At 45.1% G+C, this 27,564-nt stretch overlaps 1 protein-coding gene across 3 annotated transcripts; it reads right to left on the reverse strand.

The window, feature by feature from the left end:
* Window positions 1–202: 202 nt before the first annotated feature.
* On the reverse strand, window positions 203–27,457 carry DNAlig1 (DNA ligase 1). Of its 3 annotated transcripts, XM_075701336.1 has the most exons (18): window positions 27,269–27,457; window positions 26,927–27,040; window positions 25,307–25,506; window positions 24,404–24,553; window positions 22,251–22,328; window positions 20,953–21,148; window positions 19,165–19,332; window positions 16,754–16,991; window positions 14,864–14,965; window positions 12,190–12,419; window positions 11,074–11,275; window positions 10,225–10,431; window positions 9,146–9,362; window positions 5,864–5,946; window positions 4,605–4,757; window positions 3,805–4,002; window positions 3,216–3,308; window positions 203–339 (listed from the first exon to the last, which is right to left on the reverse strand). In XM_075701336.1, the coding sequence occupies exons 1-18, from the start codon at window positions 27,286–27,288 to the stop codon at window positions 253–255; spliced, it is 2,736 nt and encodes a 911-aa protein (XP_075557451.1). In that variant the 5' UTR covers window positions 27,289–27,457; the 3' UTR covers window positions 203–252. The 3 variants fall into 3 exon arrangements, with proteins under 3 accessions (XP_075557451.1, XP_075557449.1, XP_075557450.1); XM_075701334.1 differs by lacking the exon at window positions 27,269–27,457 and having other exon boundaries at window positions 26,927–27,250; XM_075701335.1 differs by lacking the exon at window positions 27,269–27,457 and having other exon boundaries at window positions 24,428–24,553; window positions 26,927–27,249.
* Window positions 27,458–27,564: the final 107 nt, after the last annotated feature.

Here is a 27,564-nt window from a genome sequence, read left to right on the forward strand (position 1 = left end):
AAGGACGATGGCAGGGTTGCAGCATATACGCATTCCAGGCAGCGCTGCCATTACATAGTGCTTCTTTCCTTGTAGATGTGGCATATCGGCACCGCAGTGCGGATGTATGCAATGCCTGCGTGTACGCATAGGCATTGAACATCATCAAAATTTCTCACTTTTTCCAGGTACCATTCATAAGCATGGGCCACATCACAATGAATGAAAAGGGAAAGCAACGTTTTATTTACATGGCTTGCGGAGATAAAATACTTAATAAAAATCTTCGTCGGCTGTGGTTTCTTGGACGGCTGCCTTTTTGTTCTTGATGTGGTCTTGCTTGTTGTACAAGTCTGCAACCTGTGACAATAAAAGTCGTGTTTGATTGACAAAGCTTGCAAATTTTTCTATGAGAACAACAACAAATATTTTTTTGTCCCTGCCAGTAATTTAAAAAGCTACCAACTGCTTCTCGTTATGGCTCAGAACCCACATACTGCTTGGGTAGCAACCAGGCCCTCTTACAACGAAAACATAATACAGAAACAGCCATACATTTCTGTCCAAGTTGCAGGGCATTTGAAACAGTCAGAAGAAGGCAACTACTTCCTCCGCTAATCCTAATACACATGATGCTAGACCATTGAGCCAATGGACAATATTTCCAACTCGGCAAGAACTGCCCAAATGTCGACATACAGACTGAGGTAACGAATTTTCCAGGAAACTTCTTTACAATTATTAGCCCCTTCACTGTGACATTGGTCATGGCAGTTATTTGCTAAAGTTAACAAATTTCGGGGACGAAAACAGTACTGCACGTGCTCAGGAGTCTCCTAGCATTGCATAACAAGGAATGTAGCAAGCTATCATAACATAGGTACAGTAAAACCTTGTTAAACTGTACCTGCTTAAACAGTAGTTTCGTTTTAAAAATAGTAAAGTCAAATCCCCGACTCAGCAGCCATTAAACATAATGCGTTTTGTATCCACATAAACCGTACCAGCTTACTGCGTATGTATCGGTTAACACCTAGTGTTTCCACTTTTTGTCGCGCAAACACGGCGGTGCGTCGTCTCCATCGGGCGGCCTGGCAGAACAACAAGCCTCAGAGATCAGAACAACGGCCTCCAAGCGCCCTGTGCGTTTACGTGTGAAGCCGCACCAACATCAACATCGTTTCAGCGCCATGCCAGAGAGCATTGTGGGGTTGTGACGTCGTGCAAGCAAGGACTCGCATCATGCCAAATCTCGGATAAACAAGACGCCGGGTGCTCAGCATAAAAGAAAAATTAGACATTGTTCGTGCTATCTAACATGACATGAAGAAGTTGGCGCTGGCACACGACAGGGATCTACAGTTGACTATGGTGTATGGCATTTGGAATGAGAAGAAGGTGCTCGGCAGCACTGCTGCAACCGCGAAGAGATGTCGGCTACGAGGTTCGACTTTTCGCCATCATTGCCTCTGTTGTTGCCGAAGTGTCGACTAGCGACAGTGATGAGGATGACACGGAAAGCAACAGCACGGGCAATTCAGGCTCGACAGTGGCAAAAGCTGCACATTACATCAGCCTCATGAATGCAATCGTCGCGATGAGAACAGCACCTCGCAACGAAGAAGGCGCCCTGCGACTTCTGCGGCGGACATGCAATGCCAACGAGGAATCTGCCATGCGAGTGTTTGCCGAGAAGAGGGGGCTGGCTGAAAAGCTAGCTCGCAGCTTCAGTAAGTTTCGAGGCCACTGTCGTTGCTGCTAGGCCGCGGCGGCATCAAACGAAAATAACACTTTTGTCACACGAAGTGAATAAACACTGCATGTTTTTTCCCTTTTCATCGCAATCTCTCCGAGTTCCATTTATGACAGGTAAGTGAGCAATTTCATGCTATTGCGCTTAAGCAATACTACCGCTTAGTATGTACTTTTTCCGTGCTCCAGCCAACTACGGTTTAACGAGGTTTCACTGTACATAGAAATCAAAATTGTATACAGTACAGTCTCCTCTTATTAAAGGGAACACCAAATTAGTATGCCAGCCCTGATTACAGCTCAGTTCCGGTATATGAAGGTCTGGAAAGTATGTTTTTTATATCAACAGAATTTCTGTTGCCAAAATCAGCACTTTTTCTTCCTCTGAAGCTAATGAATCAGTCACATTAATTTGTACTGAATACAAATGATGAGTTTTTCAGTTTAATACTGGACGTGTTTTTTGCGACAATCTTTTATTTATTGCATAAAAAATCTGCTTTCAAGTTTTTTTCAAAGCGCAGAAGGTCTGTCACAACATTACAGCAGGTGGGTTATCGTAAGGCCAACGTGCATGACAAACGAAATGACCACGTATCGCATGACTCGATCCCTGCTTCTCTGCATATACCAGTTGCAACAGTAAAAAGTAAGTTCTGTGCGTGCAGTTTTATTGTCAGGTTCGGTGCGTGATTTGCGACCTGTCAATGATTCTGAAATTTAGATGGTCACACCAAGTTCGCACCAATTCGTAACTTTGGTCACAGACACCCGTTGAAACAGTGCCAATTAGGCCTATTGGCCTAGGCAGTGCATATTCACCACAAACTTACCGCCGGCCAATGCGATAACGGGCCGCAAGCCATCGCAGAATGCTTGCCGCTGATATGTTCGTATGGGTGGTTCATCAGCTGCGCACGGTCTCGAGATCATGCGTGTAGGTACCATTCACTGTCCGATTTTCTAGACATTTTGCCATGACCACTGGTCCAGAAAGATGTTATCAAAGTTACCACCGCCGCCATTTTCATTATCTCACTTCCTCAAGCTGGCGCCCTTGCCCGCAGATCTGCTGGCAGACGTAGCCACCACTGCGGCAATGTTAGGCATAGCTGCTTCGATGTTCATTACCAAGCTTCTTGCTGTTCAGTGCTATGGTTTTCATTAAAACAATTCACCGCTGTTATCAATGGCACCGACTTAGTTATACACGCGGGCACCCGTCCTCTCCTATCATGTTACGAGCACCAATACACCTAATAAGTGTGCTGGCAGGCCTTCAGGGCTGTTTCAGGCGTGCCTGTGGCGATTTGAGCCCTTTGTAGCAGGAAAAGGCATGCATTCATTTTTTCAGACGTTTTCGTGGCCCCTAGGGAGTCCAACAAATTAGACGTTGACTGTATTCAGAAACCTTCATCAAGGTAAACAATCAGGTAATTCCACAAATTTCCGGTCTCCACAAAAATATTTGCTGTTTCACGCACCTGCTGGGCAGAAGTGGCATCTTCTGGGTTCTTGTCATCTCGTATCCTGATGAACCGGGGAAACCGCAGGGAAATGCCCTTCTCAGGATCAACCTATGTAGGAAAAGAACATATCAAGCTGATGTTGCCTTTTGTCAGATAGTCTGGGCTATACCAGGAGTGAATTTTATTTCATGCGCATACAGGAAATGTGGTCAGTTGTTCGAGGTCAGCTTTTTGTTTTGATGCCAATAGGCATTAGACGCCCCCCGTGAGCTACAGAAAATGTTGATTTCTACCAAGGAGCCACAGAATTTATTGCGGGCGATGTGGAATGTCTCTTTCGCTGACGAAGACGGCCTATTAACTCTAGATATAGTACACGCTGATTAAGATGCTGTCCTCAAAGCATGTTTGCAACATTTGATGGCCATACAATGGAGGTAATTAGATAATAGTGAAAATTTGTTGCAACTTCTTTTCCCAATGTCGTGTCCATGTGGTTGCCCCACACCGCGAAGTGACAGGGTCCGCCTATAGCATCCCTTGTGAATCGCGTGCAAGTGGTTGCCCATTTAGGAAGGCTACCTTACAGGACAAATATACCCACCAGTCCAAGGGCCGCCTTGTGAACGGGTGAGACTGAGAGGTCAGCACTTTTGATCTCCCACACCTGACAGGGCTCGAACCAGGCATCAGGAGCGAGGCTGCTGTCAAACCGGTAGTATGACTTGGGCGCCGGGATGACGTGCTCCTTGAAGAAGGCGGAGTGCTGGTCCAGCTGCTCTTCACTAAAACCAGTGCCGATCTGGGCGAACACAGGCAACCCGGTCATGCGACAGTCGCCACAGCTTTATTACAGCTCTGTGTCATGAGCAAACTGCGGTACCGGTCATCTACCATGCCCAAGCGTTCACAAAATAAACTGAGCACAACTGAGCATTCTTACTCTTTTACAATGGACGTCATTTAGGATACAATCCTTTCAACGAAACCGTTCGACAACCTCTGTTAAGTTCAAAGTGTATGACGTGTAGTAAGAACGTTCTGCATTATAAACCTGTCAATATTTTCATGGATGCATCGAATTTGTACTTTTTAGACAAAACATCAACTGTTGCAGAAAAGGCAGAAACCACAAGTGAATGGCTCAAGATTTTTGTGAGTGTTACGTGAAATTTTTGAAACGTCACTTTTTCCCAGAGCAATCATCAACCATTTCACTGCAGGCAATCCCAGTCTTTATTGCTTTGCTTCTTGTCCATTGCCTGCTAACCAATCTCTACTGGTGCACACATAGGCCCTCTTATTCCTGGCATTTTCAATAACTTCAAAATGTTTAAAATGTGCCTACACATTTGTCAGAGATGAAAGCCCAGCGAGAAAGCTCGTAACGGCAACAGTGCGTACCTTGCAAAGCGTCTGGAACTCCTCATTATCAGGGTCGTAGCAGCCGAGCAAGAAGCAGCCAAACGTGCCCGTGCGCTTCCCCTTGCCATGGTAGCCACCAAGGACCACGGCGTCCACGCTGTCACCAACGCCATCTAGGTAGTCCTTCTTCAACTGTGCACACAGAAGAGGCAGAGGAGGATACATCTCGTTCAGGTGCCAATTAATTATCTCCGATGAAAGTTCAGATTGAATGCATTTTGAAATATGCAGAATGCAGAATCAGAAATATCTTGCAAGTATCTCATGCATTTAACAAAAAATTATTTAAATACACTAGTTCTATTTCATAGGAGCTATCCAAGTGTATACACACAGCGCAAGAAGGGCATATTTAAGTTGACTGCTAGGGTTTTATGCTTGTGTCAAGGTATCACCATATACAAATAAATCTAACAGTAAGAAATCTAGCTGCATGCTCATGCAATACTGGACATTGGTACATGCTAAAAAGACACTAAAAGAAACACTAAACCTGTTTAGAATGGTTAAAGTATCCTTTCAACAGTGTAACGTTCTTATTTCTACAGTAATATCTTGATCATTAGAAGAGAAAGTAATGGTAAATGTTGCAATATTTAAACTTTGCACTGAAACAGCAGCGCCGGTACGTCATTATGACATCAAGATTTCAAACTACAGTGAACCCTCGTTGTAGTGAAATCGGTGGGGCAAAAAATTGACTTCGTTGTAAGCGGTATATTTTTATAACAGAAGAAGGCTATAAGAGACTCATAGTAACGTGGGAACACAAAAATCTTTGACTAATGCAACATTTCAAACAATTTCGTTGTAACAAGAGTTTACAGTTTTTTTTTTTTTTTTTTTTGTATTTGGGCCATTGTGGCTTAGCAGGGAGGGTCTTGAAACCTGACAAGTTCAGTGTATGGCTCCTTTAGAGTACAACATAGTCCACATTTATTGACAAGGAATAACTAGGTCTGAGAAGATGCTATCAAAACCCGTAACATTACGGAGAGCTGGCATGGGAACTTCAAGACAACAGTTCCATGCAATTTTCGGTTCTGCATCTTTTCTGGCTTATCAAGCGTTCCTCTAGCCGTCAGAGTGGGTTTTTTTGATACTGTAGAAGAGTGACTTACTTATAGTATAGCTGAAGTTATTTTTTTTTTCCAGCTAGGGTTCCCTTCAAACATGCAAAACTAGCGCTTGCAAGAAAATGCTGAGCATGCGTCTTCACAATACCACGAGCCGCGCACCTTGAGCCAGTTGTGGGAGCGCTTTGCAATTTCGTACGAAGCCCCAGTGTCCAAAGACTTGACCATGAGACCTTCGCAGCTGCCTGGGAGATGGCAAGCATGCACAGCTGTCACTTTGCACAGAGCACACAAGTACAATTGAAACTTGATAAACAAGCACAGAAATAGTTACTTATAGCATTTAGCTAAGTAAATCTAGACATTAGCTGGCCATGCTTAGTAGGTGCATGTTCAACAACAACAATAATAGTAGTACACTGGAAAGGCATGCAAGTGAAAGAGCCACAATGAGAAACAAACTGAAACACCTTAAATTTGAAATACAGTCGAACCCGGCTATATCGAACTCGCAAAAAAACGCCTATCAGTTCGATATAGAGCATAATTCGATATAAGCCTGCTAAATAATTGGATGTCATAAAAGCACATACCATTTATAAAATCACTTTATTGATTAAACTAGCTTAGTTTCGCACGAAATTGTCCTGCATTTTCTTCTGCTTTAGCAATTTCGCTGCCTGCGACGCACACACTTTTCCACATTAAGGAGTCAGAGCAGCTGAGGCCGCAACTTTCCGCATTCGCGCAGAAGCACCGGACTAGTGCGAGCGCACCAATCACTTCGGAGGATGTGGGCCAAGGACCGTCGTTGCTTTCCTCATTGTGCCCACTTTCACTTGTGCTCGGTACGATGTTGGCAATGTAGTCTTCGTTTTCGGGCTCTCCCGTGGTCGCGACAACATCATTTGCGCTCACAAACTCGTCCACCCTTGATTCGTCAACAGCTTCCGGAAATTCTGAGAGCTCGCTCCGAACTTCGGAAACATCAGCAACGGCTTCTTCGCATTCATCAGGATTTAGTCATCACCGAGCACGCGAAAGTCGGCACGGCTGAAGCAATTTCAGATTAACCACTCGTATGCAGCCGTGCGTACGGGTCGGGCGCCACGGGCACCGGGTCGTGAGTTTGGACGCTTTAGCCCTAATCTCCCCCTTATTCTTCAAGATCGTGCCGAGAGTGCTCCTCGGAATCTTGTGCTCTGCGGGGACATCCGACTTCTCACCGCGTTCGACACGATTTATGATTGCGAGCTTCACGACGAAAGGCAAATTCTGCCGCTTCATCACGGCAACACTGTGGGAGAAGGCCTACAAGGCGCACACAAAAACAGCGAGACAACTCGCACTTTCGCCATCTTGCATGACGAGGGCACAAGAGCATCTGATTGGCTGTCTGAGCAAGCGCTGTGGGCGGACCAGGATAATTTTTTGCAGTGGGGGGGGGGGGGGGGGGGGGGGGGGGGGGGGGGGGGGTGCCGACGGCTCGTCCGAGGCAGCGCGGTCGGGCGCGGTCACGGTAGGGAAAGCGGTTGGATGGAGCCGCGCAGCCGGATTTTCTCCGCCACCGCGAGGGAAAGCCAACTTCAGTGGGCACTTTCCGCCGCTTGACGTTCGATATATCGGGTGTCGCTGCTATTTTTGTTCGATGTAAGCGTAATTTTTGCGATATATACTCATTGTAACTATATCGTGTCCAGAAATTGTTCGATATATAGAATAATTCAATGTAAACGGGTTCGATATAGTCGGGTTCGACTGTATATTTAAAGAGAGAGAGAGCGACACATGACAGTGACTGTGCAGCACATGACCAATTAATTCTGCAAGTACAGTAAACTTCTGTTCATTTGAACCTAGTCCATTTGATCTGTCAGTTAATTTGACCCCGACCGAAGTTCCCGGCCAGAACCCGTGCACTTCTATAGGCCCAAAATTTATTTATTTCAATCCTAAAATTGGCCTTCAACAGATAATTCAAACTTGCTAACAGTCGACATGCACACCTAATCCCTGTAGTGGCTGCAATACCAATCCCTTTGGTGACAGTACCTGTCTCAGGAGAGCTTAGGGGACAGTGAATACGTTGAACACACGTCATCTCCCGTCGAAAATGTCTGTTTTGGTCTGTAACGTGAATGTACTGCGGCAAAGCTGACTTTAGGAAACCGGCTACCATTGTGCAATGCATATTAGATCCTTGCCCACTTGCTAAAATATAGGGTGCACGTTGGATTTCTAATTTGTATAGGTGCTTTAATTTCATTTCTAGGTTATTTTTCCCCTTTGGAGACATAGAAAGTGGACGTGCATTTGATTCAGAAAAGGGGGGAGGTGCGATTAGAAATGGGTAAATAATGCCAAATGAATCAGCAGTGTGTTATGGTGATTTTTTTTTCAGCATTTTGTTCAATTCGACCTGCCGAATAATTAGATAAATTTCTTAAGTTCCATCATGGTCGATTTAATGGAAGTAGACTGTATCGAATATTATCGCCCAAAGAATGCAGCCCAATGCTAGAGTAGTTATGATGTCATGATGGATAACTTTCCTTACACTTGCATCTGATAATTTTCAATGTTTCTTTACTGAACAATGGTGCCTTAAGAATATTGAAGTGCCATGTTCTGAATAAGGTGAGTAAGCTGTTCCATGTGTAACAATTGTTTTGCATGACCAGACGATATAATTCAGTTGAACCCTTAAATTACAGTTGGTTTGTTGACTACAGTAAAGAATCAATTTCTTAGCACTGATACACTGATGCCATGATGCTTAGAGCAAACGCACCTCTGTACTACGTACTCTGTAGAGGCACTACGAAGCCCGTAGTCCTTACAACTTTCCTACTTAAGGTTCAAGGCAGCCTTCAGCAGAATGCTGTGGCTAAGGGCATTGTGCTTTTTGTCGGTCGATTACATTAACATGGTTTAATTACCATGCTTTTTGATTAGCTAGACTTTGATCCATTTTAATAAGCTAGCAGTTTGTCACTGCCTGCCAAGCGCTGCCCGTCAAGCCCCATGTGGCTTTCACAGGCCTTTTTCTTGTCCTTTTGATACATGCAATAAATGATTGGTTTTTAGTAAGTAATTATTTAGCAACATTTTTAACTAGTCAAAAATTGATTAACATTACAAGCGCATTCCACCTTGAAAGTGCCGACACCAGAAAAAATCAAACTTACAGAATCAAAACTAATCGCAGTGTCACACCTAGCACTTCTGATCACAGTCAAGCCCGATCGGCATCAAATTTCTCAATCACAATTGGCTCCTTTCCACAGCTTACACAAAGGAGCCAATCGCGAGCGAAAAAGTCGGTCCAGGTCAGGCTCGATCGCAACTGAATGTGCCTGTGAGGCACCCCTACAACACCACAATTGGTCGGCGCTAACTTCTTAACCGCCAAACACACCAGCAGGCGAAAGAAGAGTCACTGACCTTTGATGGACTCCTGCAGGAACTCCTGAATGTCTTCAACCGTCGACAGGTCGGCCGAGCGCGCCAGCTGGGTCTCGCCAGGCACCTCAACGAGGATCTTGCGCAGGAGCTCCCTGCGCTTCCGCAGGGCCTCCTTGACCAGGGACTCGCCGTTAAGGTACAGAAGGTCGAAAGCGAAGACACAGACTTGAACCTTGACCTCCTCTTCTGTTGTCTCCTGCATTCGTTTATAAGCCATCTTGAGCCAACCTAATCTCACAGCTGTAGCAGCCACACAAGGAACTGTACAAGACCTTATGCACAAGACTGTGTCAGATTGTTGATTTCTTTACGATTTTGATTGCCCACTCAGCTCACAGGTAAGATAAAGTTATATTTCCGTTGCAAACAATGCCTGTCCGTAAAATCTACCTCTGGCATGTTTCCAATGGCAACAAATGCATTTACGATTTTGAAACTAACAGTTGGCAGTTGGCTCTTGTGTGCGTTTTATTTTGTTCCTTTTGCCCCAATTCCTTATCTTACTTCGCATCCATTTGCTTATTTATTAGATAACTTTATTTTCTGCTTTTGCGTGTCCAGGCACCATGATGTGCTTACATTCAACACAAATTCAACAACACAAGAGTTTTTCTTCACTCTCTAATACAGTGTTTTAGATTAGGTGACGCAAGCCCCCATTTGTGTCCCAAATCAAGAACTTTTCAATGTCGTCAAGGTCACGAAACCCGAAATTCAAAAGAAAACAGTGAACAGAAGGTTGAAGCCGTATGTTTAACATAATTTACTGTTATGTGTGCCTCATATACATGCACAAATATCTTAACGCTGCCATAGGTCTCCTGGGAGAAAACATCCCCTTACTGCCCACTTTGTAATGGGCAAAAGGTTCCTAGCTATGCCCTGGTCAGTTTGCATCGATGTGGTCAAACAGCATGCAAATGCACAAGTGCATAAATGTTACAAGCACAGATGCAAGAACATAAAGGACAAAGCAAGAGATACTTGGTCGACGGTATTGCTGTGAAATAATTTTTGCGGTATGAACAACTTCAAGTGATTCGCTTTTCCACTCGTACCTTCCGTTTACGAGTGCTCAGGGTCTGGAACGGCAGGATGGTCTGGCTGGGACGGTCCCAGGCAACCGCCTCGCTGTCCAAGATGCAGGTCTTTGTGTCGGGCGAGATCGCCGCCCGGATGCGCGACACGACCTCTGGGTATTTGCCCGTGTTGTCCTCCTGGTTGCGGCTGTAGATGCGCACGCTTCCGTCTTCCAAGAGGTGGATCTAATAAGACAATAAGTTTTCCAATAATTCAGCGTACTAAACTCGCCACACACTAAAAGCCAAGTGCAACAAAGTACAGGACCACACCAAAAGTCTAGTTTCATGAGTTGCAGTGTCTGTGCAAAATTTTGTTTCAAACATCAGTGGATGCGTCATGACAAGCTTGCAGGAACAGATAGATGCCTCTGATATGATAGCTGAAAAAAAAAAATTCGACACTGTCATTAGAACTCAGCCCGCTAAAATTTACACAGAACCTGGAACATTCAAGAACCAGTGCCCACCAGAAATTTCCGGTGCAACGTGAAATTAGCACGTGCAAGGTTCTGGGCACAACCTCCAAGTTTGTCCAGTGTTTTAGTATAGTATACCAAAAATCTCAAAAGGACATGCGTTTTGAAATGTCCACTAACCTGGTCTGCTTAGGTGCTACTTAAACGCTGTTAAGAAAATTGGACAATTACCAGCTCTGCAGACTTGCCAAGATTGCTTCGACAATACACGCTTGCTCACATACAATGAATTCAGCCAAAACGACACTTCACCGCCGTTGGCCATTAAACAGTGACAAGCTAAATGTTATTTTCGGACTGGAACGCACCGCAGACGCACTGCAAGCGAGCGCTCACTGTGGTCCCTCACCTGAGCTCGCTCGCCGTCGTACTTGAACTCGCACGTGAAGGCCGACCCCTCGAAGCGGTTGAGCACCTCCGAGATGGCCTTGGTGGGATGGGCGAGCATTGGCTTCAGAGGGATGCCAGGACTCAGCCGGCAGCGCTTGGGAAGCGAGTCGACACCCTCTTCCAGCAGGGCGTTGATCAGTCGCTCGTAGTCCGGACACTCGCTGCACAATCGCAAGGCAGCAAGGATTCGTTTGTACTGTCCCTTTAGTCAGCAGGAATCATCTGTTCGATAGATCAGTTGCTTGGCTCGACCTTTTCCATGCGAAAAAGGAGTCAAGTCAGTCCACGGATTTGCACCAACCATGGATAAACAAATTGTTGAACATGACGCGTGGAGTCTCAAATGTGCTCGCGGGCCAAAAGAACGACAGCACAGTAGTGGAAACAAACCAAAAGGGATTTATTGTGACTTCCACGCGAGATTGCTAGCTGAATTGCAATGAATGGAACATGCTAATGGGCGCAGACAAATGGAGGAAGTCCGACTCACCACGACAGGATATCGAGCAGATATGCTCGCCCCATGCCGGACACCAACACCTAATCATGAGCATGTGCAGTCACATGAACAATGGCACATTTCACAATCATGTTCATCCATCCCAGTTGCCCACTACAAAGCCTTTTGTGGAATGGTCCCACAAAGCATGTACACGTGTGCTGCTGATTACAAGCAAAAAAAGAAAGCCAGGACCATTGTTCCCTCTACGCCTGAGTATCCGTGCTGCCAGGTGGCACTAGCATCAGAACACTAGCACCATCTCCCGTACCACTCGGAAACTACACTGACTACTGGTGGCGCACTACTACGCGGGAAGCCAGATTACAGGAGCCGCGAGAGCCACGCGGAGAAAACAACCTCAGGGAACATGAGAGAGTCGAGCATCCCCACAGGCGAAGTAAATTGAAAGCATTTCTGATCAATATCAGCATGTGCCAAATACATCCTTATAACGCATATCAGATCTAGCGAAGGTATTTTTGTGACCTCGTCATAACAAAGTTGGACTGTACTGCTAATTCCGCCTTGTCAAAATATGATAAAGGAAAAGGAACTCAAATCAGCCTGGCTCACCAGTAAGCTGTCTTGACAAGCAAGGCCGCTTCCTCAAGCCGCTTCTTGGATGCCTTGGGATCCCCGTGAGGTGGCGAGAGCGCAGCCGCATGAGCCAGGGCGGTCAGCAGTGACGCCTCGGCCAGGCCAATGCGCAGTTTGCCCCCAAGCGAGCGCACAAGAAACCGGGCCTCGCACTGGCGGCAGGCGACGAGCAGGACCTTGATTATGTCGACTTTCTTCTGCTGCACCTGTTGTTGAAGCACCGAAAGAAGAACGCGAGAAGCACTGCTTTCCGAGATCACAACAGTTGGAAAGTGAGCGGCAAATCGGCACACAAATAGCACAACGCAACGAAATGGGCCCCCCGTGAGTTACAATAGGACACAAAACCAAAAACACGTGATGTCGGCACCCTAGTATTAAAGCTAGCATCACCACCGCGCTGTCATCACAAGATGCTGACGTACTCACTTAACTGATAAAGCACTGAATATATATACTCACTTAATGAACGCTCTCGAACAATGGATTCAGTGGGATAGGCAAGCATTGACCTCAGAGTGATGCCGGGACTTAGCCGGCAGCACTTGGGAAGCAAGTCGGCACATTAAACGTACTCCCAGCTTCGCTCTTGAAAATTTGGATTTTTATTTTCCCTCGCATAATAATCGCACCCCCAACTTTGCTCCTGTACCGTCCCACGAGCAAACGGCCGTGCTGTAGCTTTTTGGAAATACTAGAACCTTTTACTCTCACACGTGTTTAAAAGCAAGCGCACTTAATTTCGATGTCTGTCGCTGCGTTGTAAATATTTAATAATGATGTCGCGTGAGGAACGTCGAGGTCACATAAACAAAATTCTACAGCTAACTTATGCAGGCTGCACATCTACGCTACCAGCCGTGGCAGCACACTGGCATGGGTGGTGGGTTTGATGACCGAGAAGCTGACGGCAAAGCCACGACGAGAGAACAGCAGCGGCAAGCATGTGGTAAGAACAGACTGCGCATTATCATGCTCGCTTGGGACCTGATGGAAAGAGCGGTGATGGCGATAACACCCACCCTGTTCTTTGCACCTGCTTGCCACCAGCGGTCCCGACGCAAAGGCACTTTGCAGACTCGAAATAGAAAAATAAAACGCAACGCAACTGGCTCTCTGAAACGCCGACCTTGCGCAGTTTACTGACTTTATACTCCGATGTAATAGGAGAGACCACGCACACACGGATATGCGGCCGAGCGCGGTGTACGGGATAGACCAAGTAAAAAAGGGGTGGCCGGTACCTGGTTGGCACGGTCGCGCATAGTGTCGAATTCGTGTGTCTGCAGCTCGCTCTGCTGCCTGTTTTTTTTGTTTCGCTGTGTGCAATGGGCCCCAAGTGGAGTTGTGTGGCTTATATGGAGTTATATGGCAAGCAGAGCTTATCTGCTCAGCAAACAGAAATGCTTATCAGACACCGATAAACTGAGATGCCGATGAGCAGGAAGGTCAAGGAAAGAGGCGCACACAGTACGCTCGTCAAAAACAACATGTGCCAAAAAGCAGCACTTTAACATGATGTTTGCGATAATGGCAGAAGGCCGGAAACGTCTTGCGAGCATAAGCTGTTTTGCGACCACAATATCAATGAAGCGGCCAACGACCTGGACGACAGGTCCAGTGGTTCCAATGCGGAGAGAAGTGCAATAGAAGCACTGTTACGGTTTGCCTATAATACAAGCATATTTTCACTGTAAGGATAAGTTATCTAATGCCTGTTTCAAATCATTACGCTTTACTTTTCAATCTTTGCCATTTCGAAAAAGTTCCCATAAAGTTTACCCCACATAATAAGCGCACTCCGTAACATTGCTTCCATTATATTAGGGAAAAAAAGTGTGTTCATTATGCAAGTATATGCGGTATTCTTTCGAAACTCTGTTCTCATTAATTTCACGGTAATAAGTTGATATTTAGAAGAGAAAATCAACGTCAAAGTTGCTCTTCTTGAAGTGCTTGCATCAGTGTGACGTAATGAATTTCTAAGTTGTTAATTTTTTTCATAGTATTTCAGCCCTCCAAAGTTTGGCTTTATTAGAACACATTGTAGAGCAGTTATTTTTACCAATAAAAAGTTTACTAGGGCCCGAGCCGACACTGCCGAAATCCCCGACGTTGCAATGCGCTGTTACTGGAAGTTCAGGGCGACATCACAAGTGTAAAGGGTTCATAAGACTAGTCAGGCTGCCCATAACAGCTTTTAGCTAATGAACCTTTACGGAATATGTTTGTTCTGGGAAAGAAAAAGAATTTTATTTTTCTCTTTTGTGTCTTTTTTGACTAACCAAGCACTATTCTCAGAGCGAAAAGTGTTTTTGTGTTTTTTTGTAGAGGGTAGAAGGCACTGTAGAAGGGTAATTTACTAATTTACCAACAATGCTTAAATAATTTTTCTGTTTATTCTATTTATTGTACCTTTAACAGACTGCAACGTTCTCTTATTATCTACTACAATTCTGGCCAAAATTGAGTTACCTAACACCATTTTCTCAAAGCCATCTGGCTCGTGACAGAGGTGCTTCATCGGGAGAATCAGAACCTGCATCCTCCAATCATGACTACGCTCTTTTCATGCACAATCTTGCACTGCAAGGCATCTGTGTGACATTACAGTGAGTGCTGCAGAATTTCGGAGAGAGGCGTTACATACTGAGTTTCCCGTCATCTCCGCAATTGCACGCAACTTGGTAAAGACGTGCGACAGCATCAGCGGCGGCGGTGGGAACAGCACCCGTTGTTGGCTGCGGCTGCTCTGCAAGCGTTGAAAAATGTACATTGCATGTGACCAGCTGCATAAAGTAGAACCTCGTTGATACAATGCCGTTACATACGAATTCCGGCACCAACGTTCGTGATTGGGAACACAAAGAAAATGACTCAACACAGTTATACTTCTTTTGTTACCGGTTCACAAGTTCCTGGAAAACACTATCTTTCGGCACCAACGTTCAGTACGTCGCCACACTGCTACTGTATACGTTTTCCGGCTGCTACATCCCATGTAGACAAGAGAAAAGGCGCAAGGCAGGCGCGATCTACAACAGCAGCCAACCACCACAGCGGCTTCACCGCAATACTCGACCGCCCGTCTCGCGTGAGAATGCCGGTGTGCATTCAGTTTCCTATTTCTGCATCAGGAAATCTCCTCCCAGGTCGCTGCATGCCGCATTCACAGCTATCACTGCAAACCTTGTTGCAATAAGCGTCTCCATCTATCTGTTTTAGAGTGCATTGAGCATAGTATCGTTGGAAGCATACTCCACACTTTCAACAGGCAATCCCTGTAGCAGGCGGAGTGAAGTGAATGTAATGTTTCACTCTGGCAGCATCGTATTCCGGCGTCGCGCCCACCAGCGTGATTTTGTTTCTACTACACTACGCAATAGGAAAACGGCAATGTGCATCTCGGGTCGCACGGGATAGCTGCCAGCCAAGGCTGTCAAGTCAAAGTAATAGTCAAATGACCATTAATTCGACCCTGACGATACCGACGAAACTTATCAGATTATCTGGCAGGCTGAATTAAACAAGATTCAGAAAATATGCCAAAGCACACCCTCGATTCATTTGGCAGTATTTGCCACATTATAACATGCCTTCGAATCAAATGTGCGCCTGCTTTCTCTGTCCAAAGTAGAAAACTAATGCAGAAAAATTAAATTATGGGGTTTTACATGCCAAAACCACTTTCTGATTATGAGGCACGCCGTAGTGGAGGACTCCGGAAATTTTGACCACCAGAGGTTCTTTAACGTGCACCTAAATCGAAGTACACGAGTGTTTTCGCATTTCGCCTCCATCAAAATGCGGCCGCCATGGCCGGGATTCGATCCCGCGACCTCGCGCTCAGCAGCCCAACACCATAGCCATTGAGCAACCATGGCGGGTAAAACTAATGTAGAAATTACATTGAAGCTTCTAAAGAAAGAAATCTCATGGGCACCCAATTTTTTTAGCAAGAAAAATTGGCAAGGGTCTACATTTGGGACAGAACGGCAGTCAATGTCCTAAAGTAAGCTTAACCTCAGTACATCCATATTATGTGGTAAAGCACGCAAACACTGTGAAGGCAGTTTTGGTATTGCCCGATTGCACTGTGCAGGCAATTTCTGGCCCAATTGTCATGAAGAAAAAAAAAAGGAGCACGTGTTAGGTCCAGGTAAATACCGAATCAGACATTGTAAGGTACGTTCATTGCTTGAAAGCTTTCCTAGAGCAAGCCAGCAGGCTGGAAATTGGCATTCAACGCATTCACTCTCCCATAGACTCCATCGAGACAGACGCTACCACTAAAGAGACCGCTAATGGGGTCACTCTGGTAGGGTCAGGCACATGCACGCTGACTGGTCAAGTTCGGATTAACCGCCACAGGTCCATTTTAGGATCAAAATAATGAAACTTTGAGCCCATAGACAGTCATGGGCGCCGGTCAGGACTTTTGGCAAAGAACCAATTAACCGAAAAATCAAATTAACTGGAGTTTACTGTAAAATGTGTGGAAATTCTGCAACGTCGAAACTATACCAAGCAGTGTCCTTACCTCTGCAACAAGGCCAAGGTCGCCTTTGGCTGTGGCTTCGGCCCGCACTTTGTCAGGAGTACGCCCCGTGGCCTCGGCAAGCGCCTTGACCAGCAGTGACTCGCCAATGCCCAACTCAAGACCTTGGTAGTCGGGTGCGATCTTGTTGAGGCAGAGGTAGACGGCACTCAGCAAGTCGTCGGGTGACAGGATCAACACCGAGCGGAGGAAGTTGCTCAAAACTTCCATAATGCGAAGCCTGGGACAAGAAGGCAAAAAAAGGAAGAAAAACAAAATGGTGTATGTTGAAGCACAAACTTAGATGGGAACGCCACTGTCCACCTAACCACAGCGAAATAACTGTAGGAAAACTTGAACCAATGCTTTACTGATTCTGCACCTCGCACTTCATCATATAAGCCCAATAAAGACGATAATGAATAATCGCTTACACAACTTCATTTTGTGCAGTTAACTCTACAGAGCTGTTTACACAAGAGATCCGTTAGTTGTACAGTGGAACCTCATTGATATGATCCGGTTTCGTACGATTTCCTGGCACCAAAGTTCACAAATGAGAACACAAAATAAATGACCATTTACAGTTATGCTTCTTTTCTGCCGGTTGGTACGTTCTTGGAAAACCCAATCTTTCGGCACCAACGTTGAGTACATCTACAAGCTGCAATTGTATGACACGTTCTCCGGTCCCTAGATCCCACTTGATCAAGAAAAGGTGCGAGGCATGCTCGATGGAGAGCAGTAAGTGTCTGCTATGGCAGCTTCAACAGAGTACTTGCCCATCTGTACGTGTCCCGCGAAAAAAGTGGTGCGCAATTAAGTTTCCTCTTCCGGTACCAGCAAATCTCCTCGCGGGTCGTCGCACGTTGCATTCACAGTTATTGTTGCCAGCCCTATTGCGATGAGTATCTTTACCAATCTGTTTCACAGCATGTGTGGCGTAACGCCAACGGAAGCGTGCTGCATGCTTTTGATGGGCGATAAACCAAACGCGCCACCGTTCCTGGCAGCAGGAAGCGTTAAGTGAGTAACAAGTTTCGCTCTGGCAACACAGTGCTACTCCTTGGGGTCTCAAAGCACTACACCGCGGTAAAACAACAAAATGCATTGCTGCCCGCTCCGGAACCACCAGCTTGATGCATGTCATCTCACGCAGCAATGATTCGTGCAACGCATCACATTACGTAGACGTCAACTGTGGTCGAGTCTGCCAAATTTTTTTTGTGACTTCCGAGTCGTACGTTTTTCCAGTTAGTACGTCTTTTCTCGCATATTCTTCAAGAATGTACGAACCAGGTTCTACTTTATGTAATTATCAGCTTTAAGTTTTACATGCATCCTTTTTTTTTCCTATGGCTCGTTGGATTGTTTCCCGTTTCAAGGGCTGTAACTAAGCATCCAGGCTACACACAGAAGCTCACGACACAAGAATACAGTAACTTCTATCGCCCATGTTGTTAACTCGCAGTGAGTGTGTATGTTGCATTTGTACTGCAGATTAATCAGTGGTGCATAATAGACAAGTAATAAACACAACAAAGCAGGCGCTAACTATTCACTAACATTTGTTAAAACTTTGCTTTTAAGCACTCGAAACAACCACCTCACCTTACTGTGAATATTCTCATAAACACCTAATTTGCACCATTTGATGTTTTGCAACACAAACGACCACATACTTGAAAGCAAGAGTAAAGCTTGTGCTCACGCTAGCCTTGTCAAGACCATAAAGTCAGAGATTCTAGTAAAAATTATTAGAAGGAACTTTGATTCTATAGTTTCTATGAGCACAGCAATTATGATGGCTCAGCCATCACGGCAATCACAGGTTGCAAATTATTTCGCCTAACATAGTCCTTCTTGCTTCAAGCAGCTTTGTGACTTGGCAAATTGATCCTTTTCTACAAAATATTTTTCTACTAATGCAATAATGTGCAACGATTATGCACTTGCACAGACTTTTTTCTTTCTTTATGCCTCTGGAAAAATGTGACCGCTTGGAACTTTAGAAAGAAAAACTGTAATAAATAAGACCGCAAGAATCTCTGAATCTACAAGAATGGAAGACTAGGCAAATTCATGCATAGCAATCTTTCACAGTGTAGTTTAACGAATGCAATACCAGATTTTCCCAGTAATTTTTGCAGGAAGCTCTGTTACATATGTGGAAATATAGAGTAATTTTAATCGTCAGATTTGGTGAGCTTAATGAGTGTGCGTGTTGCATGTACATTGCACAACAACCAGTTACGTTGCCAAATGACGTTTGCTCGAACAAAAGAAGTGCTTGCTTTTTTAAGCACAGACAATCACCTGAAACCCAACCAATTAGCTCGAACTAAGATTACGCTCTAGTTAATCCTACATTGGCGCTACTGTTCTCAGGACAGTACGGCAACTTGCAAACCTACCTGCCCGAGATGCCATCGATCTTGTCCAAGGTGATGGCAAGGGCAAGGTACGGCACCTTGGCACCTTTCTTCCAGCAGGCGTCTTCCACGGGGTCATAGTTGGCCTTGCTAGGGTCGTAGTCACATGTCACAGCAGACGATTGGTCTGACTTTGCAGACGTGAAGGCACTGTTCAAGAGAAAGAATAAGCCGATCTTGCAGTGAATGATTGATTTTACTAACTAATCAATCAATTAGCCGAGGTTTAACATCCCAAAGTGACACATGTGGCATGAAGTACACGGCAGTGAAAAGCTCCGGATTGATTTTGAAAACCCACGTTTCTCTCCTGCATGCACATAAAGTACAGCACATGAGCATTTTTACATTACGCTCCATAAAAATTCAGCCATAGCAACTGGGAATCGCACGTGCAAACTCATGCTGAGCAGCCATTGAGCCACCGTGGAAAGTCACGAAGCACACGAATTTCAAAGGAACACTCAAGGCAAATATTAGGTCTATCTAAAACAGTAAATTAGTGTTACAAACTGTATCCGATGCCCACAATTGGGGCCCATGTGCCAGAAGACAAAAACAGAGCAACAAAACAAAAAAGAAGAATGACGGCTTTCTCTGTTCTTTTTTTTTTGTCTGTCTGTCTGTCTGTATTCTGGAACCTTGGACATATTCATGAACCTTTATGAAGTAGTCCAACTTTCAGTTTTACATCCACAAAGCATCTTTTTTAACCGAGAACATTTGTGAGCAATAGAATGGTATAAATGCCAGATAGGAATGACAATGCAAGTGTGAAATATGATACAGCAGACCGTCGTTAATTCGACTTCAGTTAATTCTATCCCAACCGAAAGTCCCAGTCGGTGCCCATGCATTTCAATGAGCCCAAACTCGTTCTTTCAGTCATAAGGTTAACCTTCGTCGAATAATTAGAACTTGACCAGGAAGCACACACATGTCTGACCCTCGTGGTGACCCCTGTAGCGACCCCTTTTGTGGCAGAGACTGTGTCGGCAAAGCTTAAGGCGCAGTGAAAGCGTTGAACGTGTGTCGTCGCTCGCCTAAAACGCCCATTTTTGGCCCCCCCCTAGGAAGATTTTCAAGTAATAACCATAGCTCGCAATGCCTGGTTACAGTATGGACGCGATTCTAACGTCTACCTTTTGTTTTTAAAGAAATTTGGGCTGAAACTTGCCTGTGCGGTGCAATCAAAAACGAAAGCAAAACCGCCTTTGCAACGTTCGTATGCTTTGCCGCATAACACAGACGTGTTGCGACGAACCTAACTTTAAAAGACCATGTGGCTAAGTTGACTGCAGGAAACCAGACCACCATTGTGCAACAATGTTTTGCTAAAAGGTCAGGTGCGCATTAGATTCATACTTTGTTTAGGAGCTTTAATGCCATTTTTAGGTTTACTTCTACTTTGGACACATAGAAAGTAGGCACGCGTCAGGCAACTGCTGCCAAATGAGTCGGCAGTGTGTTTAGGCATTTTTTCTGCATCTAGTTTAGTTTAACCTCCACCAGATAGGTAATTCAATCATAATTGTCGGTCCTGTCAGGATCGAATTAATGGAAGTTGAGTGTAGGTATTACAGTAAGGTCAACAAAACTGTTCCATTTACAATTAGCAAATTTCAGTCGACAAAGCAAGCCCTTCTACCAATCCAGCCACAGCACATGCTGGTAACTACAGGGGAAAAAAATAAGGCACGAAATTCTCTGCCATATCACTGCCAATACATCAGCTTTCTATGAGCAGTAGTCACACCCAACAACACTCACAAGTTTTGGAGCTTCTTCCCGGCTACGGCCTGTGGCTTTTCTTTGGCCTTCTCGTCCTTCGGAGACAAGGACTTGGACTTCTTAGGTGGCTTCTCGTCCTTAGGTTCTTTTTTCTTTGGTGGCGAGGCCTTTGTTACTTTCTTTTTGTCCAATTGTTCGTTCTCTTCTTTTTCTTTTTTCGGCTCCACTTTTTCGTCTGCAATAAAAAGCCACAACAATCCAGAATGAACCCCACCCATGTTTACTAGAGGACACCACAACTATGATATAATAAAGTCGAATTTCATTACTATGAAGTCGCATAAGACATGAAAACACCTTCGTTATACCCAATATTTGCTTTAACTATGGCATGAATGCAGCGCAAAGCACCAAAGTGCAAGAAGATAGGTGAGTGGTTAGCAGAAAAAGCTACAAACACAAGCAGTGAACTTAGACCAACTTGCCAAAATCACTATAGTTTAACCGTACACACCGATACAGACGGTAAAAAAATAAAATACTAGAATAAAATAGCCATCAAGTCTATGCAATGGTTTTGTTAAATCCAAACTGTACTAATGAAAAAAACCCGTCCAAGCGGGTGTTGGGGCCGGATTCGTTGTGGCCGCTAGCAGTACCAAAATGCCTGTTTGCAGGAATCCCTGGTCTACAAAAAGACAAACCCGGCGGTGCGGACATCTCTAATTCGGCACCTCATGCCCGAGCCAGTAAGCGAAAACAGAGAGCGTCAACAAAGTTCATCGTGGAATGCTTATGGGGACCAGGAGGCCTTTCGAATTCTTGAAGCATAGCAGTGATCTGCTCTTGCCGATAAAGATCAGGCACAGTTTGCAAGAGCCATTCATTTGCACAGTGAGCAAAACTAAGACAGGCACCCTGCTTGTCTTTCCTTTATGGCCCTTCAGATTCAATGTCTTGACTAACGGCATCTGCTAAAACAGTGGCGCTTCGAATTCCTCTGCATTAAATATTTCCAACGGTGCAAGTGATCATGTGCCCGTCAGGAAAAGCGCACTTACAGGGGTGCAGCGTGGTGCAGTGTTTGATACATCGAATGTGAACAGGAGTTTGATACATGCATAGTGCATGGGATTTCCAAGGAGATGTTACAACTATTCGATGTAGACAATATTTCTATACCGTATTCAAGTTTGACATATCTGGGATCGGCTATAGCAGGAGGATACTCCATTGAAATAAAGCATGATAAACCAAAGTTTGTTTACTTTGTTATATCAGATAATCCATTATATCAAAGTCTGACAGTAAAGAGGCAGACTAAGTTCTGTGCTTGCCTGCTTCAGGTGTAGACTCAGTCTCCATCTCCTCCTGTTTAGGCGACGCAGCTGGCTCGGTTTTGGCTTTCTTGTTGTCTGCAACCAAAACAACTCATGCACTAGATGACTTACTGGATGTACCTACAATGTTCTGCCCATGGTGGGCAGCAGGGGAAATGCCTCCCACTGCTCCGATTGACCGCCCGACCATGCGTGGGGGTACTCAGCAATAAGAATGGTTGATCCGGTGAAAATTTCCCATTCCTTCTTTTTCCACAATCCTCAGGTGTCCATTAATCGCGTGGGGAAATATCAGTAAGAAACGCGAAGTAGAGGCTGAGAAAAATTGCCCTTTTCTAGTGCACCGGCAACAAAAATCGGGTAGAAAATCAGGCTTCAGGAGGTGACATCACACCGCGAATCGCAATGCTTTTTTTTTTTGGTCGTTGATGCAATGCCCCCCATTCTTAGTACCATCGTAAATAGAAGACATGGGAGCTTGAAATAGCCACAGAGCTATATGGGCTGTATTTTTCCATGCAAAAGTAAAAGCCCCAGAAGCGAAGGAGGAAATGGGAAGCACTCCTATTGGCTGATGCAAATTTTCAATCATCACTACCATAATTTATTTTACCCTTAAGGTCGTTACAGGTATTACATAAAGGGGGGGGGGGAGACGACAACATTCAAAGAATGTTGGCGTACATCAGTCATGTGAGTTGTAAAGAATGAAACATAAATAATAAAGCTCCGAGCCAGTAAATGACTCAATTAACAATAAATAAAATAGACAAAAACATTACATATATAACTAGCTCTGAAATGTTGTATAGCCATAAGGGGTGGACAACGTTCGATAAATGTTGACATACATAAAACATGCTGAGTTGTAACAAGAACGATGGATTAATATAAAAGCTATGAGTGGCACACGCTTCGCTTACATTATGAAAGCGGTGAGCTGTGCATTTTTTTCTTTCGGTGACGTTTAGGAATTGCAGTAGGCTGCATCACCGGTCCACGTTTCTTTTGTTAATGTGTCCAAAATGCGAAATTGTTGAATGTACCATTCAAAATATCAGAATGGAAAAGAAAAGGAACGATAAAAAGAAGTTTACTCACGTGTGTACTCAACACCCCCCCACCCCCTCTATCTTTCGAAATTTCTACACACTTCAAGGTATTTCTTTGGGAGAACCCTGCCATACCCATCACTTTTTTTTGCTAGGCAGTGAAAGGCCATGAACTCTAGTTAATTTGAAAAGTCAATACTTCTAACTTCTCGCCCGGTTCAAACAAGACATATAGAGAACTTTATAATGAAAACATAAACAGGTAAATGTTAGTTTAGCCACAGGTCTACAGTAATGGATGAAAAAGAAAGAATCAAGACACGCACAACAGAATTACAGACACAAACACTTACACACATAAATACACGTTTACACATACCTACAGACCCACACACCCACATAATGACCCACACACTTGCACATACTCGCATGGATAGTGCCTCCCAAACAGAACACCAGTGTCACCATTAACATCAGCAGCAACTCTCAGGCTAAGTATTTGCAGCAACTTTTTATGGCTTACTGATAGGACCTGTCACTACAATTACCTTGCTACTATGGCAACCTTGCACATAGCTCAAATTCATGTGAAAAGCCAGCTTTTCCTGTTGACAGAGGCATTGAGGTTCTGCCTCAGTCAATCTATAATATTTTTTTCAGAACTGATTTTACATAATGCATGCATGTTTAAAGCTACCATTGTAGTTTGGTGTACTACAAGACATCTGTGTATGTTATCTTGCAGTCATCTGTCGGTGGTGGCATTGTGGAATAATTTTCGCTGCGACAATGCTGCTTACAATATCAAACATAGAATGCAGCCTTGTGGCAAAAGTGACATTAGGTTAAAATAAACATGCTTGCACAAAGAGTCTTTAACACAACCACTACTGTTCTACAACTGCTATGAGGAATGAAGAAACATCTAGACAACTTTCACGTGAGCAACCGTGACAGCTACACCGGTTCTCTAAGGTACACTAGTTTCTATGGTTCATCTTGGGACACCTCAAGAAATTAAACAATCCAAAGCAAGTACAACAGTTTTAAAAGAATAATTATTTTAAAAAAAGAGAAAGCAGAGCAGAGAAAACTAACTATTTATCTTTCCTCCTTGCTCACCCTGTGGAGGAGAAGCCTGTGCAGGCAATGGCTCTTCCTCCGAAGCTGCCTCAGTCTTCGGTCTCTTGGTGCCGGACTCTGCCGACAGCCGGTTGGGCTCAGGACTGCGCTTGGCGGTCTTGCGAGCTGCGAAATAAAGGCTACGCATGAGTGAAAATTTGTTTACTTATTTATTTCGCGACATCGCAGGCCGATGCGGCCCAAGCAGGAGTGGGATTACATGAGTGCGGAATGCCATGAGAGAGAGAGAGAGAGAAAAAAAGAAAAAAAACACATCATGCACACATTTGGCGAAACACAAATTTCATGTAACTGACGCACATTAAGCGATTTTATCTATTCGCCAAGCTTTCTGTGCACATGTGAAAAAGCACAAGAAGCAGCGCAATGACTGCCGGGCGCATGTTGTATTTGTACTTTCCATGCCTTCCCAACCACAGTGCATGCAGTTTGGATTTGGAGTACTTGAAGAGCAGTAGCACCTCGCTTCGCTGAGTACAGTGGGAAATCTGCACAGGACCACGTGGTGCAGCATAAACGATAACCCTTTTTCGTCCAAACCTGCCGAAGCAAAGAGTGTGACGGAGGTGAATCCCGCCCTCGTAACAGTAGCTCCTTCGGACTAGCTGCATCATCTAATAATAACCGAAATACGAGGCAACTGTTTACGGCTGTTAGTAGAATTTTGCATCACTGTCATTGTCTCCACTATAGTGAGCAGCTTTGTGTCAATGTTTTAATGAACTCTCGCAGTGTTGGACTGTGCCATCCCACTTTACTGTGAGTGTTTTACAGCTCCTCTGCTTTGAACAAGATAGCACTTATAACGAAGTCAATTTCGTTTCCAGATAGCTTTGTTACATTGGGAGTTCCCCATACCTGTTCTTCGTTTGATGATAGTCGTCTCTTGGACAGGTTCCTCCGACTTGGCAGGCGGCGGGGACGGGGTCTTGCTGCTAGACGGAGCAGCTGGCTCCTCATCCTTCTCTGGCGCCGCTTCCTTCTGATCTGTTTCGTCGTCACTGTCGCTGATCATGCGAATGCGCCTCCTCGAGGGCGCCTTCACAGGGGAGGCATGCCTGCATGCAGAACACAATACTAGTACAGAAGCGATTAAATTTGAGCCGGTTGGATTGACGTGGCTGCATAACAATGCCGGTCTGGCTGGTCCATCTTTATCACTTTTGGAACTGCAGCAACTGCTGGTTCTTCTGCTGATTATCATGCTTCTCTGTTCTTTTTAATTGCTTCAGTGAACTGTTGAAACACCTTCCTTCAGCAGACACCTTCCCACCTGCTATACCCCAGTCACATAGAGCACTTTCGATCGCCATCGAGCCCCCAGTGGAACTGAATTTCTTTGTTGAAATTGGCTCCCTTCCTCTACTTGCACAGAGGAGTCAATCAAAATCGACAAATATGACAGCAATAGAAAAATGTCCTGTAGTCCTGGGGTAATATGTTCAAGTTGTGCCTCAATTGCTCATAAGTACTAATGTCCCATCGGGATTATGACAAATCCTGGTGGGACAGCCTGCAAGGTGGAGCAAAGTTCATGAAGAAGAACAATTGACATCCACCCAAATGTAACAGGAAGCTACAAAGGAAGCCCTTATGGATTTTCCTTTGTAGCTTTGTGCTACAGTCGTGTGGATGACAAGTATTTTTTTTTTTCGTAATGACATCATGTAAGCATCAGCAAAAGAAGTATACGTGCATCTCATTTTTATCCTCCTGTGTTTCGTACTGTTCATTCCCGACTCATCGATTTCGTCTCTTAAAGTTTACGCATGCAAACATGCGTCCCACTGAAAACATAGAAGCTCGCACAAAGAACACCCCTAACAACCCTAGATTATCGCTAGAAATAAGGCATAGTTCAAAGAGACACTCCGTGTGTGTCACTGATCCTACGTTGTTCCCATGTCTCGTGTCTGCAACAGGGATGGACAGCCCGATTTGTAATGAAAGTCGCTGCCCATTCCTCAAACAGCATGTCAGCAATGACAACGATTATTATTAGTGAGCTTTTCTGTGCAGCGGGGTAGGGTGGTGGCATATGACACAAGACTCCAGCATACTATTCATGTTCACGCCCAACATGGACGTCATTTTATGCTGCAACATCCACTCCGTGCGGTACATGATTACACCATCCTGCCACGACGTGCAGATCTTTATTCATCCCTCTAGTTTTCTGTTTATGCGCTAACAATATTCCAAACTGTACGTAGCTCATGTTTGCTGCGCCAATCAGTACCCTCTCAGCACTGTCTTTATTTATCTACGAGTACGTTTTGATCGCGTTTACCAATGTTTCACCGCGAGCGCACTAACAGCAAACACCGTGCTCCCGAAGCACGGCATTTATACAGCGATGCGAGGACCGCTAACGAGGACGTCCGTCGCCTGTAGCAGCTTAAAACGACATGGCTCGGTGCTTCGCGGTATCCGAAACCTTGGCGGAGACCGCGCCAACATCAAACAGCTACCACTCACCCGTTGACGTCTTTTTCGTCGACGTCTTTCTCGGGCGACGTCGAGGCAGCCGCGGGGGGCTCCTTCTCGGTCTTCGTGCTCGATGAGGCCGCCGCCGAGGTCTTGAAGAACGATCTGCGGGAACAAACGGCCAACCAATGCCGATCGCAGCGGTTAATTGTCGGCTTGTTGCAAGTGGAGGATGAGGCGGCGACGACGCAACGCCACAAGCCGGCTCGAGAAGAGCACGTCCAAAGAGCTCGGACGGTCGCGCCCATCATTTTTTTTTTTTTAATTTGCGCCCGAAAATCGAGCGAACCGAGGCGTCTTGCCTCGGCCCGCTCGACGGACAGCGCTACTTACGATATCTTCTTCTGCGACATGTCTTTAGAATAAGCGTCTTCGCCCCCTATCCTCAACGGCAGTACAGGCTGGGGACCGCGACAAGACGTAAACAGCAGAGCAGGACAGGTTCTTCAAATTCAAACACGGATACACCATCAAGCGCATCGGTGTACGCGAGAAAACAACCGAGATCGCGCCAAAAATGCCACGTGATGTCAATAGCTGATACTAAGTCGTTGCACCTTCATTGCCGTATGCAACGAATATCAATTAAAATTCGCAGCAAGAAAACGTATAATTTTCGACGTCATTAT

Source organism: Dermacentor variabilis, chromosome 8 (genome assembly GCF_050947875.1).
Source record: "Dermacentor variabilis isolate Ectoservices chromosome 8, ASM5094787v1, whole genome shotgun sequence".
In the NCBI taxonomy this organism is placed as follows: domain Eukaryota; kingdom Metazoa; phylum Arthropoda; class Arachnida; order Ixodida; family Ixodidae; genus Dermacentor; species Dermacentor variabilis.

Coding starts and splice junctions, on each gene's coding strand:
- DNAlig1 (XM_075701334.1), bottom strand. CDS start 27,186: ATGATGGGCGCGACCGTCCGAGCTCTTTGGACGTGCTCTTCTCGAGCC. Junction 19,333..20,952: donor GGGAAGAAGCTCCAAAACTT/GTGAGTGTTGTT, acceptor TCTCTTGAACAG/TGCCTTCACGTCTGCAAAGT. Junction 12,420..14,863: donor CGGAGATGACGGGAAACTCA/GTATGTAACGCC, acceptor CTTCAACAACAG/GTGCAGCAGAAGAAAGTCGA.